This window comes from Manis pentadactyla, chromosome 9 (genome assembly GCF_030020395.1).
Source record: "Manis pentadactyla isolate mManPen7 chromosome 9, mManPen7.hap1, whole genome shotgun sequence".
Classification (NCBI taxonomy): Eukaryota; Metazoa; Chordata; class Mammalia; order Pholidota; family Manidae; genus Manis; species Manis pentadactyla.
The window spans coordinates 116,096,279-116,108,925 of record NC_080027.1 but is presented as its reverse complement, the minus strand read 5'-3'; the positions used below and the strand labels follow the sequence as shown (position 1 = coordinate 116,108,925).

Here is a 12,647-nt window from a genome sequence, read left to right as displayed (position 1 = left end):
ATATGTGACAGGGGCAGGAGAAGACCCTTGCCATCAGTTTGCTTTTAATTTTATATATGATGTCAGATATTTTTTGTTTTTTTCTCATTGTTTTTCTTTATGATTTGCCTTTAGTGTTTGATTAATTTCCTTTTTTAATAATGAGAAAGATAACTTCCTGAATCCTTTGTATTTTTGCAGCCTAACAAAGTGTGTTTTACCTCACAGTGTTAGTAATTCTGAGTAACCCCATTTTAGCACTGCTAGAATATACTGGAATAGATTATATAAGTACTTCTGGATTGTCTCTTCTAGAAGGCCAAATCTGCAAATGTTATAAAGAAAACAGTTGTTCATAATCTGCTACTAAAAATTTTTTAATGTGATTGTTAATTTTTATGGTAGACTCGTGGAGTCCAGTAATTTTGCAAGTACAATGGCATTTGGTACACGGACATGTCTCATTTTATTAGTGGTCAGACTATTTTGGGCACTGTGAACATTTTACCAATCCCAGGCTGCTTATGGCATGAGTTAGGAAATACCTCCTCTTGGAACCACAGCCTAAGTGAAATTGTGTTATATACCTTGCTTAATCTGTTAGGTTTATGCATCTTTCTCTGAGGATGATGCAAAGAAAGTTGGTGTTGGAATACGCTTTCTGCTTTTTAGTACACGATTGATTCATTAATATCATTAATACACAGTCATTATGAGCACTTGAGATGTTATATACTGAAGACAGGTACATGTTGAATGAAAGGACAGCGAGCTGGGTAGATAGGAGTCTTGCTTTTAAGAATCATGTGGAACACCAGTTACTGTGAAAGTGGGGAAGGGGATGGGGCAGTTGCATGAAGCAGTTTGAAATACTGTTGTGTGGATGTGGGAGGGGGTTATCTTAAAGCGTTAAGAATGACCAAAAGGCTAATGAATAGTTACTAATAGGGCCAGATTGTGCAGAACATTAATAACCACAAGTTAACTTATATATATTGTTGAAGGGACTGTAATTTATCCATAGGGTTTTTTAATATAGAATCAAAATAGTCTCTGATTATAATTAATAATATCATTTTTAAGAAACTACATCTAATATACCTGTTTTTTAAAATAAGGGGCAGCCACATTTTTGATACACACATATTTTAGTTATGTTTCATGATATTCAGTGCTTTGATATCTTAATCAGTCTCCTTGTTTAAGTATATACCTTAATTTATTATAATTAAAGAGTATATAAAAAGAATTCTATACTTGGTGAAACCCTTTATATGTGATATTAATGTTACTGTATTGGATCGATAGGATATTTTTATTCCAAAGAACTCAGATTTTTTTAGTTTTTAAAATGTGATTCTCTACCATATTTTTAGGGATAGATTTATATGGGCAGTTTTACAATAGGACAATTTAAGTAATTTCGAAGTAAGGAGATTAGTTTTACTTTACCTCCCAGGGCTTGAGGTATATAATCTCAGGGTTAAAAAGGACTTTAAGGTCCTCTGACTCAATGCAGTACACATCTGTGGCCTATCTGTAGTACCCCCTCGAATGGCTGCTCAGCTTCAGGGTCATTTACTTATTAATTTAACAAACTTCTTTTGAATGCTGCCATGGGTCAGGCATTGTATTAGGTTTTGGGAATATTGCACTCTATAAGACATGGTTCTTCTCTTTGGTCCAGCAGGAGAGATATAGGTCAGTACATAAGTTCTAAAGCAGCATGAAAGGGGCTATAAAGAAGCATGAATAAAGACAGAGCTACATAATGTCTCAGAGTCAGTCATTCCATTTTACACAGTCAAAACTCTTAGAAAGTCCTTTTTGCTCTTGTGCCAAATACTGCTGCTTAAGGTCTTAATGCTGCCCTTCTCCAAAAACCATTTTTAGTTATTTCTAGATAGTTATGTTGTCTTTCTGGTTGGTATTGTTTTTATGTTTATTCCTTCTGGGTTTATTCTGCTTAAATTTGGCCTAAATTATAATGTTGAAATGCCTTTGGATCATCTTTGTACAAATCTTGTTTTTAAATGAGGTTAATTAATTCCCTCATTTATTTCCCCATTTGCTTAAGTTTTTCTATGTACCTTTCATTATATATTCCTAACTCCTATGATAGAGCTTTACAATGGCCCTCAAAATCAGATACCTCAGATAATCCACCAGATCTGTGGTTTTCTCAGAGCCTTTTCTCCCGGGTTCCTTCCTTGTTCTGCTGAAGTCTGCATTGGTTTGTAATCTTGGCCTTCTGCAGAGTGTTCCTCTTCATACTTCTACTTCCTGTTATTCTGGGAACTTCCCTCATCAGTCTTCTGTATTGCATTCTAATTCCTGATCCTTTGTATGGGATCTGTTTTTTTCTTCCTCCATCTCTCTCATGGGGGTTTATAGACTCTTCTCTTTGTCCCTATTGTTCTCAAATTTTACAGTGACATGTTTTGGTGTGGGACTTTTCATTGGTTCAGCTGAGCATTAGGTGACCTTTGATTTGGTTAACAATCCAGATGTTTTGTTAGGAGACCTAATAAATATGAGTATCTGTATATCTTAAATGTAGAACAATTGGTTTCCTTTGAAAAGAACTTCCCAATGTCCTACCTAGGGATCTAGTATAAGATGCAGCATTCTAATAGAAGAGGGACTTGATGTCCTCACCAATTCAGTACAGGTTTTCATATAATGCCTCTGTTTTCAGTACCATTCTTTAGTCCCACTTTCAGCTGTCTGTAGTTATCTGTCTGATTCCACATCTGCAGAGAATAACCCCCTAGTCTTCTCCTAGAAGGAGGAGGGCAGCTGCCTAGTTGGCTGTGCAGTGGCATAGAGTCTGTAGGCCTTTTCCCAGTGTTAACTGTTTCCAGAAGATAACTGGTACACCTTATTTCTGGAATTCTGCAGTAAGAATTGGCTTGTTTTTTTTTGTTGTTTTTTTCTGCCTCTAGACATTTAGCATCTTTTTTCTGTCTTCTAAAATTTTGCCATCTTCTCATCTCCTCTCTTGTTTTCTTTGTAGTTATCATTTTATATTTTTAGAAGTTTCTTTAACATTATTTAATGGAGTTTCTGTAGGGAATAGTGGTCTGCAACATTTAAGAGAATGTTAAATTTAACACATTATGTAGCCCTTGCAGGTTCATCATGCCCATAATTTTGATCAACATTGTCTTTGTTGACCTTTTTCAAGTTGCTAACAAATGCTTTTTAACATTATAGGACAAAGTGTCCTGTAGGTAACATATGGCTAGAATAATTATTTCAGGTTCACTCAGTACCCATTGGGTACTGCTAGTTACATCTAACCCATCTCTGCTTCAGCTGTGTTTCAAATTAAAATTTAGGCATTCCAAGTTATTTGTAAGTTTAAAATTATAGACTATTTTATTTATACCCCTTTTGAGATGTACTGTCATTTGCCTCTAGTCTAATTTTTCTCCAGTTCTTTAACACTGCTTTCAGAATAATTAATAAAAATGATGCTTTATAAAAGTGATCTTTCAAAGACTAATAATGCTTTTGCTTAAAATCCTTTAATACTGTCACGTAGTTTTAAAGATTATGTTCAGACTTCTTAGCTAAGCCTACAAAGATCTTTGAGATCTAGTTCTTACTTTCTCTATTGATTCGCAACTTATTTTTTACCCCTCATTCCCCTGACCATCACAACATGCTGTCTTGATTACAACCCTATTGAACTCTAAGGTATACAAAGTATTATATATCATACATGATGTATCCCTCTACCTGGAGTGACTTTCCCTTTTTTTCCTCACTTAATTTCATCTCATTCTTAATTATTGTCTTCTCTTGGAGGGTTCCCTTGCTTACCTCTGTTATCTGATTTAAATATCTTTTGCTGTGTCTTTTAAATGGCAAAAACGTGAGGGATGAGTAGGATTTAGCTGATACAAGAATGTTCTGGGTTGAAGGAAGAGAGAAGGTAATATACATGGGTTTGGGAGACTTAGCATGCTTTCTCAGTTCAGCATTGTTTCTTCAACTCTTTCTGTAAAACTGGACAGTGCTGTTGTGTTTTCCCCATTTTTTGTCTTCTCAAAGAAAGAATTCAATAGAGAAACCAGGTTGCAAGTGAAAACAGTGAAGAGTTTATTAAACAGAAATGAAAGTACACATGGAAGTGTCCATGGGGCAACTCGAGAAGATTTGAGTGCCCCATCTGTTTATAAGGGTTAGGTTTTTATGTGGTTATGACTTCCTGGGTTTTGAGTCTCCCTCACCTGACTCTATCTAAGCCATGTCCTAGGGCAGGACCATGAGCTAGCCACTGCGTGCTGCTTCCTGCCCTACCTGGGCAGGCCCCACATGTGTTGTTTGGTTTTTGAAGTTCTGCACATGCTCATTTAAGCTGAGTTACCTGTTCTGGTCAAGCACCTCCAGTGGAGGATCATAAAGTGGTCAGATTCCACCGTTTTCCTGCTGTCTGCACATGTCTGGCCTCACTAGAATGGCACTACAGGATGTGCTGGCCACAGGATTCAAGTGCGTCAACTGTAAAGCCTGGGTGTTTACTGCTGAGGGGCCCAGGTGGCTCTAACGAGAGGCCCTTCTTTGCTTTTTCCCCACTAGTCCTCCCCCGCCCACTCTTGGTTCATGCCTATCCACCTACTCTAACATTTTGATCCTTCCTTCTTTTTTCCTTCTTGCCCATATATATTTAGTCTGTTTTTCAAGATGTAGCTGAAAGCTTACCTGCTCCATGACTCATTCATCTTTCCTTGTTTTGGATTAAGCTTAGCATTCAATTGTGTATTATTTTCATTTTATGACTTTCGTCATGTGAAGTGTATTGTTACCCTGTCCTAGAAGGCAGGACTTACATGTTATTCCTCTTTCTCTCATAATGCCTATCTAAATACAACGTTGTCCATGCAGTAAGGATTCAATAAATGCTTGCTGAATAGTTGTAAAGAGAACAACCAAAAAGACAGTATATGTGTTTTTACATTAATGTTTAAGATTTTAAATACTGTGTGAGTCTGCATCTCAAAATATAATACACCTGCAGGATCAGAGCAAGAGAGAGTACTGTTAGCAGGGTACTATGTTGTAGTCAATGAAATTATCAGTTTAAGAATGAATGTTGTGTCTTTGTGTTTCATATGTGCTTCAAAATATTTGGGAATTTTTCAGTACATAAACACATTGTATTTTTTTTCCAATAGAATTTTATTTATTTATTTTGGTATCATTAATCTACAATTACATGAGGAACATTATGTTTACTAGACTCTCCCCATCACTGAGTCCCCCCCACATACCCCATTACAGTCACTGTCCATCAACGTAGTAAGATGCTATATAATCACTTCTTGTCTTCTCTGTGTTGTACAGCCCTCCCTCTACTGTACTCTCCCCCCACCCTCCCCATATTGTCTGCTAATAGTAATGCCCCCCTTTTTTTCCCCCCCTTATCCCTCCCTTCCCACCCATCCTCCCCAGTCCCTTTACCTTTGGTAACTGTTAGTCCATTCTTGGGTTCTGTGAGTCTGCTGCTGTTTTGTTCCTTCAGTTTTTGTTTTGTTCTTATACTTCACAGATGAGTGAAATCATTTGGTACTTGTATTTTTCTGCTTGGCTTATTTGACTCAGCATAATACCCTCTAGCTCCATCCATGTTGTTGCAAATGGTAGGATTTGTTTTCTTCTTATGGCTGAATAATATTCCATTGTGTATATGTACCACATCTTCTTTATCCATTCATCTACTGATAAATGGATAGGTTGCTTCCATTTCTTGGCTATTGTAAACAGTGCTGCAATAAACATAGGGGTGCATCTGTCTTTTTCAAACTGGGCTGTTGCATTCTTAGGGTAAATTCCTAGGAGTAGAATTCCTGGGTCAAATGGTATTTCTATTTTGAGCTTTTTGAGGAACCTCCATACTGCTTTCCACAATGGTTGAACTAATTTACATTCCCACCAGCAGTGTAGGAGGGCTCCCCTTTCTCCATGTCCTCGCCAACATTTGTTGTTGTTTGTCTTTGGATGGTGGTGATCCTTACTGGTGTGAGGTGATATCTCATTGTGGTTTTAATTTGCATTTCTCTCATGACTAGCAATGTGGAGCATCTTTTCATGTGTCTGTTGGCCATCTGAATTTCTTCTTTGGAGAACTGTCTGTTTAGCTCCTCTGACCATGTTTTGATTGGATTACTTGCTTTTTGTTTGTTGAGGTGTGTGAGCTCTTTATATATTTTGGATGTCAACCCTTTATCGGATTTGTCATTTATGAATATATTCTCCCATACTGTAGGATGCCTTTTTGTTCTATTGGTGGTGTCCTTTGCTGTACAGAAGCTTTTCAGTTTGATGTAGTCCCAGTTGTTCACTTTTGCTTTTGTTTCCCTTGCCCGGGAAGATATGTTCATGAAGAAGTTGCTCATGTTTATGTCCAGGAGATTTTTGCCTATGTTTTTTTCTAAGAGTTTTATGGTTTCATGGCTTACATTCAGGTCTTTGATCCATTTCAAATTTACTTTTGTGTATGGGGTTAGACAGTGATCCAGTTTCATTATCTTACATGTAGCTGTCCAGTGTTGCCAACACCAGCTGTTGAAGAGGCTGTCATTTCCCCATTGTATGTCCAAGGCTCCTTTATCATATATTAATTGACCATATATGTTTGGGTTAATATCTGGACTTTCTATTCTGTTCCACTGGTCTGTGGGTCTGTTCTTGTGCCAGTACCAAATTGTCTTGATTACTGTGGCTTTGTAGTAGAGTTTGAAGTTGGGGCACGAGATCCCCCCTGCTTTATTCTTCCTTCTCAGGATTGCTTTGGCTATTCGGGGTCTTTTGTGGTTCCATGTGAATTTTAAAACTGTTCCAGTTCATTGAAGAATGCTGTTGGTATTTTGATAGGGATTGCATTGAATCTGTATCTTGCTTTAAGCAGGATGGCCATTTTGACAATAGTAATTCTTCCTAGCCAAGGGCATGGGATGCGTTTCCATTTGTTGGCGTCCTCTTTAATTTCTTTTAAGAGTGTCTTGTAGTTTTCAGGGTATAGGTCTTTCACTTCCTTGGTTAGGTTTATTCCTAGGTATTTTATTCTTTTTGATGCAATTGTGAATGGAATTATTTTCCTTATATCTCTGTCTGCTAGTTCATCGTTGGTGTATAGGAATGCAACAGATTTATGTGTATTAATTTTGTATCCTGCAACTTTGCTGAATTCAGATACTAGATCTAGTAGTTTTGGAGTGGATTCTTTAGGGTTTTTTATGTACAATATCATGTCATCTGCAAATAGTGACAGTTTGACTTCTTCTTTACCAGTCTGGATGCCTTGTATTTCTTTGTTTTGTCTGATTGCTGTGGCTAGGACCTCCAGTACTATGTTGAATAACAGTGGGGAGTGTGGGTGTCCCTGTCTTGTTCCTCATCTTAGAGGAAAAGCTTTCAGCTTCTTGCTGTTAAGTATGATGTTGGCACTGGGTTTATCATATATGGCCTTTATTATGTTGAGGTACTTGCCCTCCATACCCATTTTGTTGAGAGTTTTTATCATGAATGGATGTTGAATTTTGTCGAATGCTTTTTCAGTGTTTATGGAGATGATCATGTGGTTTTTGTCCTTTCACTTTGTATTCTTAATAAATTTGCTAGGTCATATGAAACACCGTTAAATTTCAGTCAGTATCAGAAGTTCAGTTCTTTCTGCAATGTAACTGCAAAACTCACTTAAAACAGTAAAAACTATAACATTTAAAGCTTCCTTGCCCTTCTTCTGAATTGGAATCAAGCTGCCTTTTACATTGGTGACTTAGTTGGATATATATTGATTGACTTGAAAATGTAACTTCTGTGTCCATCATTATAAGATAATATTTATTAACTAGGAGTACATACTACACCAATTTTGAGTATTATATAAAAACTATGTGGACATATTAACTGCTTTTTTGGGACTTATTTCAGTTTTCAGGGTCTATAAATTGATTGGAGCATATTTACCCAGCACATCTAACAGCAGAATGAAAACACTAAACCAGGAAATGAATGGACATAGTTTAAATCTGCATTAGAATATTAGGTTTTTCTAGCAGATGCAAATAAGAAGGATCTAAAGCTAAATACAACAGACTATACTTTTAATTGAATTAATTTTCATCTGAATTTAACACTGTTAAGTCATTATCCCACAGAAACTCCAGAATTCAAATCAGAGTATTAGAATAAATGGTCTCATCATAGAATTGAATGGTACGAGCTGAACTTGGGCCTATAAATTCAGAATTTCAGAGTTTTGACCTCTCTTTAGCATAATCTCTTTGTGGCCTTGGGCAAGTTGCTTCACAAAAACAGAAAACAGACAGTCAAAATGAGAATGGCAAAGGTGTAGAGATCTAGCTTTTAAAGCATTTGGATCTGAGAAGAGCCTCCTAAGTGGATGTTTTTCCTAGCTCTTCAGCATTTCTGTTTTAAACCCAATTTCTCTTTTATATTCTGCTGTCTGTTATATTTATATCCAGTTTTCTTACAAAGACACACCATGTCCTTTGGAAGCAGGTTTCATGAAGTAATAGATGTATAGGCCTAGGATTTGAAGAATTATACAAAGTAAAACTCTTTTCACATACATATATAAAAGACATTTGTGACAGCTTTATTGTTTGCTAAATCATTAACCTCACATCCTATAATGAAACATCATTGAGGAATGACTCACATTCACTGACATTTGGCTAATAGGAATATAAAAGATTTTAAATTCATGTTTGTGGTTGAAATAATTACTTCCTGGATTTTTTTTATTTATAAAGAATACATGTATTTTGCATTACTCTAGGGCAAGACTAGATTTAGCTACTTACCTCATCGTGAAAAATCCAGGGGTTTGGCCAAGTGACTTTTAGATAGGAAGTGGAGAAACGTTTTTTAAATCCTTTTTGTCTTTTTTGGTCTGATATTAGTCTGTCAAGGAAAACAAACTTTGCCAACTGTAGTTCAGTGCCCCTTGGAGGAATGAAATCACCTTTGAATTTTGAGTAGATTATTTGTATTTGCAAATCTGTTTTAGCACCACCAAAATATGCTTTTTTTCTTTTTCCAGTTTTATGATTCATAATGTATTCATAACATATCTTGGAAGGTAGAGTTATTCTGGTAGCATTTACTCTACTTTTAGCTATCACAGTGACAAAATATGATCCTTAAAAAAGTGATCATGATTATTATTGAGGTTAATAAGTATCCAGAGGCATAAATTGAGTTTATGTGGGACATACACACACAATGCAGTTTTGTGTTAGGCTACAGAAACCATAGGTAGTTGTGCTCAAGAGGTTATGGTTGTATTCATTTTAAGTAGGGGACAGGACAACTGGGCTTCATTATCGTACATGAAAGCTTTATAATGGCCTAGTTTAAAATTAATTTATAACTAATTCCCTGTGGAAGCTTTGAAGAATTTTTAAGGTCTGGATTGAGATTAGAATTAATGCAAACCACATGCATGTTGACATTTTAAAACTAAGAATTAAAGATGCTTTTTGTATTATATTCTGAAAAATATTTTTATAACTCGGGGGAAAATCCCAGGGCAAAAATCCTTTGAAACTGAAATCCGTCAAAAGGAGAAATAAAGTGGGAGAAACCGTTTATTTCTTGCAAGCAGTCATCCTCCATCCCTCTCAACCTGGCTGTAGAAGAAGAGACCCCACCCAACCTCTCTGGTCCAGACCTGCCCTCACTTGCTCTTGTAATTACCTATTGATATGGAGATGGACTAAAGTCAGGTGAGAGATTCTGGAAATACTGCAATTTTACCCACATTTTTCTATATTGATCTCTTATAACTGCATTTAAAAATGCTAAAAAAAAAAACCCAGAAAGCAAAGATGACATACAATAAAATTTCATATAAGTGTATTTCTTTTAAGATGAATATATGCCAGTTAATTCAGTATCATAATTGAATACATCATAATTGGATACAGGGTTTTGGGATTCTCTGCTTTTAATATTAAGGTCACCACAATATTTTGTTTTTATATGAGGTTATTGTGATAAATGTGATCATTACAATAAATAAATGACATTTTTTGAGTAGCCAGAAATCAGGATTTTTAATTAGTATTTGTGTGGATTTTATAAACCCTCATCTCAGAGTACGTTTTCCTTGGGTAATGTTTGGATTGTGGGTGTGATGGTACCTAGACAACAAACCTTTCAAAACAAAGTACACTATTGTATGACTACATAAAACATATATACACCTTTACTATTATTCATAGATTAAAACACCTTTCATTTATATTTCATTTTATTCATTGTGTGTTTATTTTGAATAAAATTACAGGTGATTTTTAAACATGACTTATTGCCCCTCCCCCCTTTTTTTCTAAGGGAAAAATGGTTACATTTACTCAATTTACTTAAGTAAATCCCATTAGAGGTAGTGTTTCTCTTGTCTTTTTGCTCAGCCACTAGAGTCCCCTTTGTCCTTGGATACGTATTCTAAGAGGTGACTGATGGTTCAGGATGTTCTGTGTTTTCTGGTAGCTTGCCTGTTGCCTGCCTCTGGGTTCGTCATCCCCCTTATGCTGACTTAGGCAGTATTAGGCAGTCTCTTATCTTCAGGCTTTGATGCATATGTTCTGAAGGTGGCCACAAGTGACTTTGGGTAGCAGCAGATGGTAAACCTTCAGGCTGCCACCGGCTATACTGGTGTTACATTGGAAAGTTAACGTTTGATGAAGAATCAGTAGTGCATATGAAAGAGCTTTCACTGCTGAAATATCTTTTAATTAAAAAATTAGCATACTAAAACCTTTGCAAATGTCTGGACATTTTAAGAAATATAAAATTAGTTGTTTTCTTGTAGAGGGAGATTTCCCAGCTTTGTTTTGTGTTGCTTACTCTTCCTAATGTTCTTTTGCCCCTGTCTGTGCCCCAATTTGTCAGTAGTTCAGACAGATAAACTGAGATAGGACATATTTTTAGGAGCAAAATGTGTTTGGAAAAACACTGAAAGTATACTTTGAATTACAGTATTTTATATTTTAATAATTAGAAAGAAATGTGGATCTTGAGTTCTACCCCCATACAATCCTAGTAGATTTGATCTGTGTTTCCTACCTTTGAAAATATTTCTAGGTTATATAGAAGTCTGAAGAACTCAATCTGCCTCAAGATATTTCACCTTGTTCTAAGTTGGTTGGTGATTGTTGACGTAGCCATCAGTCCACAAAGCAATACCCTTTTTTGATTGTTTGCTTGCTTCCTGATAATGTGCCATGTTGGAAGTTCTAGCACCAATAAAACACTGGTAAGACTCCGAAGGATGTTTTTTTTTTTTTGGTTCCCCTTGAATCCTAAGGTACCTTTTATGCTTTGCTGAAAATACATCCTTGAGAGTAGTTAATGAAAATATCCATTCAACTGGAGTTAGAAGTATCCATGTTGAAATTTACTCTTTGTACCTTAATTCTCATCAGTGAAACAACTCTTGTGAGACCAAGAACAGATCGTTTTCATGGCATTGCATGAGAGAAGTGCCCTTATTGGGGGAGAGGCGTAGTGTATTTCCCTCTGGTCTTGTCCCCACCGTAACAAAGAACTGAAGGGCAGAGACACAGTAGTGAAGCCGAGTAAAAGTTTTATTTAAAGTTAGTTAGAGAGAAAGTGTGGGCAATTTCAGAGACAGGAGCGCCCTGAGAGGTTGGGAAAAGTTAGTTATGCACTCTAAGTGCTGGCGACCCCAGAGAGGAGCCCACTGAAAGGTTGGGGTTCCCCTTTATAAAGGATTTTTCGGGAATGTGACAAAGGGCTGGGGTTGTGGACTTATTAAGGGGTCTCAAGTATCTTTGGTGAGACATTAATTTTCTTATCAGTCCTCTAGGTATTTCTTCAAAATTAGCTTATCAATCAAGAATGTCTGCCCTTCCTCCAAGGTGGGCAGAGTTATTTGTTTGCTAAAGAGTATGTTAAGAATCTTTCTTCTAAAACTTCTTAGGTTTTTTTCAAAATGCAATTTTGGCTTTAAGGTGGGATCTCCCTGTCTTTATTATGCTGTTTATAGGTGGGCCTCTTAGCAGGCTAAAGAGTAAATCTTACAACGATCTAATTGACACAATGAAGACCTGGACTGTGCTCAGTTACTTCTCTTTATCTGGGGAATATTCAAACATTCAAGGCCAAGTTGCTCTTGACCTTTTGAGCTTTAACTGATTAATTCTAACTCTGAGTCTTTTCTGGCTTTCTAGTTTTAAGTGGTTAACTGAGTCCTTTCTAGGGGGCTTTACTGACCTTGTTCTCTTTCCATCCCGCTCATATCTATTTTCCTGCCTAACACCTTTACTACGTTGTTCATGCTGACGCCCTTGACACTGAAACTTCTGATGGACAAAAGCTGTAGACTCAACATCTTTTGCTTTTGGAGTTGCTGGGCAATGGTAGAGGGAACATTGCTAGCCTTCTAATGGCAAAGAAAGTAAGATATGCCCCAGTGGGGAGAATTCTTGATATTAAAGGTCACCTAGTACTATTCCTTATTTTCTGGTAATTAAATTTAAAAAAAAATTAAAAAAAGAAATCCTTTATAAATAAGATCTCTCATGAGAATAAGGTGTAGAATTAACAGTTAACAGTAGAAATACATTTTGAATATTTTAAGCATACAAAGTGGGCTGGGTTTTGAACAG

At 36.4% G+C, this 12,647-nt stretch overlaps 1 protein-coding gene across 13 annotated transcripts in view; it reads left to right on the top strand.

Moving 5' to 3' along the window:
- The window catches only part of RPS6KC1 (ribosomal protein S6 kinase C1), a 307,376-nt gene that overhangs the window by 125,080 nt on the left and 169,649 nt on the right, over positions 1-12,647 (top strand). Inside the window, exon 1 of one of the 13 annotated variants that reach the window (XM_057507973.1) lies at positions 11,122-11,272. The exons of the other annotated variants lie outside the window; for them this stretch is intronic. Coding sequence (XP_057363956.1) covers positions 11,234-11,272 — 39 coding nt within the window. The 5' untranslated portion in view covers positions 11,122-11,233. Of the gene's footprint in view, positions 1-11,121; positions 11,273-12,647 lie in introns of those variants that run through there. 13 annotated transcript variants of the gene reach the window in all.